Here is a 4,796-nt window from a genome sequence, read left to right on the forward strand (position 1 = left end):
GCCACACATTTCCCCTCAGCTGTGGCTTAAGTAACCCTGGATTGATGATGGAGCCCAGCTGAGAAGAAACCAGTGAGGCTGGTATAAAGCCAGGAAGCTGGCAACAGAAAAAGGCTGCAGTCACTTTCTGGACATTAGAAAGAGAGGGAAGGAAGGAAGGAAACCTAGAGGAGAAGATGTAGGGGAAAAGCTTGGGGAAAGGGTAGTAAGGTTTAAGATAGTTCAGACCTTGGCTGCTGATTAGAAGGTCCCTGTGATGGAACCTGGAGTAGAGGGTGGGCCTGGGTTCCCCTACTAGCCACTGTGGAAGTGGCACCATCTGGGCAGTGAATGAGAAGAGTGGTGGAGACAATTTCTATGGAAAGACATTAATACCATGGAAGGGGTAAACCAAATAGTGACCTGGGTAGAGGGCCAAGCCATGGAGAGCACCCAGGGTCTCACAGAGAGGCAGCAGGACACACAACAAGTGGCAGAAGGGGGTGTTGGACCTGGAAAGAGCTAATCACCAGAACAACTAGGAAGAGGTGCCCAAGCAGTGAATGGAACCCCATTACACTTGTGCACATAGGTTCATGTTAATTTTGTCCTATACTTTGTGTCCTCACTTCAGAATCAATAGCATCAGTGATGTGGCATTTAGCATGATGGGAGTTACTCACGTTGCCACTCATAGTCTTTATTAGCTGTAAGATTTATCAGTTTATTTTCATTGTATATTGCTTTTGTTCCTCTTTTTTCCTATGATCTGGGGAGGAAATCACTGAATAAAGACAGGACTGAAACAAATCACTATTATTGACCTGTTACAATTTCCTTGATACATTAAAAATAAACTTAAGTAAAGTGCCCAGAGATGTGGTTGGTGCCTCATAAAAAAAGTAAAGACATAGTCACCTGTGACGTTGTGCAGTCTATATGGTTTTATAAAAATATAAGTGAATGTAATGTAATTGGGATATGCTTCATGCAAAAGGTCTCTTGTAAGGTATCATTACAAAGCTCATAATCTACTGAGTGTGATCATCCTATTTGTAGAAATGTACCACTCTTGTATCTAAAACTAGAAATATAAAACATAACTCTGAGGGCCTATTGTAATTATGTAAAGTGTGGGCCATTAATGATGGTTTGGAATCTTAATGACTCCCATTGTCTGCAGATGGCTGTTTACCGGTGAGTCTCCCTGTATATGTGTGTGCTGGCAAGTGAGTAATGAAGTCTTGCAGTGACATGTGATCATGTCACCTGAACTGGAATCCATCTTTAACCTGGTGCTTTTCCAGTGAGGGGGGGTGGAAACCCAGAGAGACAAAGGGTTCCCGCCTTATGCAAAAGATATATAAAGGGATGGAACAGAAGAGAGAGGGAGAGGAGCCATCATGGAGAATCCCTTAGATAACACCTAAGCTGGAACAAGAGCTGTACCAGGGGAAAGAATTGTGCCCAGGCCTGGAAGGTGTCCAGTCTGAGAAAAACTTACTGAAGCATCTCTGAGGGTGAGATTATCTGTATTTAGTTTGATCAGGCATAGATTTGCGCATTTTATTTTATTTTGCTTGTGACTTACTTTGTTCTGTCTGTTACTACTTTGAACCACTTAAATCCTACTGTCTGTATTTAATAAAATCACTTTTATTTAGTAATTTACTCAGAGTATGTATTAATACCTGGGGGAGCAAACAACTGTGCATATCTCTCTATCTGTGTTATAGAGGGCGAACAATTTATGAGTTTGCCCTGCATAAACTTTATGCAGGGTAAAACGGATTTATCTGGGTTTAGACCCCATTGGGAGTTGGGCATCTGAGTGCTAAAGACAAGCACACTCCTGTGCGCTGTTTTTGGGTAAACTTGCAGTTTTGGGACAAGTGATTCAGACCCTGAGTCTGTGTTGGAGCCAGACAGGAGTGGCTGGCTCAGCAAGACAGGGTGCTGGAGCCCTAAGCTGGCAGGGAAAACAGAAGCAGGGGTAGTCTTGGCACATCGGGTGGCAGCTCCCAAGGGGGTTTCTGTGATCCAACCCGTCACATCACCATCCATCTGGGCTATAGAACTTGCAGACTAAGGCCTTGATCCCACAAACAGTTGCACACATGTGTAACTTCATGCCTGTAACCTTCATGTCCCATTGAATTGAACAGGACTTCTTACAAGCATAAAGTTGAGTATATGCACAAGTGTTCACAGGATCTGGGCCTATCATTTCAGTCCTGCAATAAACTCCACGTGGACAAACCCCTGCATCCTCTCAGAGCTCCATTGAAGCCAGTGGGGTTCCACAGAAGTGTAGTGGTCCATTCATATGGATCTCCTTGTAGAATCAGGTTGGGTCTTAAAATCCAGATTCTGCAATCAGAACCTCATGCATAGACCTCTGGTAAAGCTTAAATCCTAAACAAAGACATTTTTTTAGGATTTGCTTTTAAAACACTGTAGTAGCCTTTTATATTGGAAGGAGGCTTGAATATTTTCCCCAGAATATTTTTCCCATTGGTCTCCCAATAATGTTTATATTTATTTCTGGGTTTGTTTGCTTTAAGTCAGAGTCAAATACACAAAATAGTCAAAATAAACAGTCATATTAGAATAGGTCAGGGGTTCTCAAACTGTGGGTTAGGACCCCAAAGTGGCTCACAACCCTGTTTTAAAGGAGTCACCAGGATTGGCGTTAACTTGCTGGGGTCGGGGCTGAAGCCTGAGCCCCACTGCAAGAGGCCAAAGCTGAAGCCCAAGTGCTTCAGCCCTGGATGGTGGGGCTCAGGCTAGAGGCCCCTCGCCTGGGGCTGAAGCCCTTGGGCTTCAGCTCTGGTTCCCCCAGGCTTGGGCTTTATACTCTCCCACCCCCCGCAGCAGCAGGGCTTGGGTGGGCTCAAGCTTCGGTCCCCCCATCCTGGGGTCATGTAGTAATTTTTGTTGTCAGAATGGGATCACAGTGCAATGAAGTTTGAGAAACTCTGGAATTTAATTCCTTCTCCTAGCGCCCCCAAATGAATGGCTATTATTAAGGCCCCCCCTCAGGCATGCTAGACCCGCACTTTCACTTCGCATTTTTTTCAAGATTTTTTTTTTCAGCTATGAAACAAAAATGGGACGACAATATCTGTGCTTACACAGCAGCTCAAATGTGCCTTAAACCACCTTGAGGATTAAATTAGTTCATACAGGTGGTGGTGGGGAGGAGAGCGGACAACAGCTCTCGCTCTCCCCCGCCTCCTGTGGGAGCGGAAGCGGCTGGCGCCTTGGAAAAGATTGTGCCGCGGGGCGGGACAGCAGCAGCGGCACCACAAAGGGCGCCCGAACCAGCTGTTTCGCTGCCGCTCTGTGCGCAGAAGGGGAGCGGGCGTGAAGGCACCAACCAATCAGGAGCCGCTTCCTTTGGGGCAGCCACTCAGAGCCGCAGTTAGATTAGCCAACCGGCGAACTCCTTTCTCTTTGCCGAGGGTGGGAGGGGACAGAGCAGCCAATCGGGAACGAGCCAGAGTGGGGCGCAGCGGACACCCCGCCACGCTCCGGCCGCGGGGAGGGGCGGGGCGCCGGCCGGGCCATGCTGATCACGCTGTGCTACCTGTACCTCTGGGCGCGCTGGGGGGCCGGCTGGGCCGGGCTCATCCGACGCACCGTGCGCCGCCTGCACCGCGCGCGCTGCGCCTTCGTTTTCGGTTGCTGCAGCGGCAGCGGCGCGGGCTGCCCCCCTCCCCAGCGGCGGCGGCGGCGCAGGCGGGGGTCGCCCGAGTTGGGCGAGGAGCCCGTCTGCCTCCGGCTGGGGGACAAGGTCTTCTTCACTGAGGAGACCCCGCAGGTACCCGCCGCGCCCTGAGGGCAGGCCCGGGGTGGGGAGGCGGGGCCTGTGGGGTGGGTGTTGGGGGAGAGCGAGGGGGTCCCCCGCTTAGCAGCAGGAAGGGCTTGTCCTGGCTGTGACAGGGAGGTCGGTGCAGTGGATAACTCCGCTTGGCCAGCCCAGCTCGGGTGAGAACAGCCCCGCTGCCCAGGAGCACCGTCATTGGATTAGCTGTTGAGAAACTAAATTGAACAGCTACATCCCCACTGCAGTACTAGTCCCTCTGCCTCACGCCTTCCCCTGGCTATTGTAAAGCACCACTTCACTCGAGCTGGGGATTTTTGTGTGTGGAGGGGAGTCAGGTCAGGGACAAAACTGCAGTTAACCTCAAGCTGACAATGGCATGAAGGGAAGCCCTGTGTTAACTTTCCAGTCATCTGAATCCAAAGATAATATCCCTGTCCCAGGGCTTCTCAGAAATAGGACATAGGGCTGTAAATATCCACGATAGGTCATCAGTCTCATAGCAGCAGCTGCTGTAATTCCAACAGAGACAAGGTGGGTGAGGTAATATCTGTTATCCCACCAACTTCTGTTGGTTAGACAGACGAGCTTTCAAGCCACTCTGACCTCTTCCTCGGGTCTCTCTCTCCAACAGATGTTTGTCCGGTAAACAATATTACATCACACACCTTGTCTTTCTAATATTCTGGGCCCGATGGGGCTACAACTAAGCTGCATACAACAATGTAACTCTAAGAGTCATCAATAAGTTTGGTGCTGTAAAAACAAAAGGTTAAAGACTATCTCTGTTTCAAAGACCTTGCAGCCCCTCATCAAGATGTAACTATTAGAACACACTCGTGACTACAGTCTAGTGCAGGGGTTGGAAACGTTTGGCACGCGGCTCGCCAGGGTAAGCACCCTGGCGGGCCGGGCCAATTTTATTTACCTGCTGACGTGGCAGGTTCGGCCGATCGTGGCCCCCACTGGCCGCGGTTCGCCGTCCCGGGCC

The 4,796-nt window shown here is 49.7% G+C and overlaps 1 protein-coding gene across 1 annotated transcript in view; it reads left to right on the forward strand.

The window, feature by feature from the left end:
- The first annotated feature begins 3,547 nt into the window (after positions 1-3,547).
- Positions 3,548-4,796, forward strand: part of HLCS (holocarboxylase synthetase) — a 229,185-nt gene continuing 227,936 nt past the window's right edge. The window contains exon 1 of the mRNA XM_026651261.1: positions 3,548-3,802. Coding sequence (XP_026507046.1) covers positions 3,548-3,802 — 255 coding nt within the window. The remainder of the gene's footprint in view (positions 3,803-4,796) is intronic.

Source organism: Terrapene carolina, unplaced genomic scaffold (genome assembly GCF_002925995.2).
Source record: "Terrapene carolina triunguis isolate 2854851 unplaced genomic scaffold, T_m_triunguis-2.0 Scaffold30, whole genome shotgun sequence".
NCBI lineage: Eukaryota > Metazoa > Chordata > Testudines > Emydidae > Terrapene > Terrapene triunguis.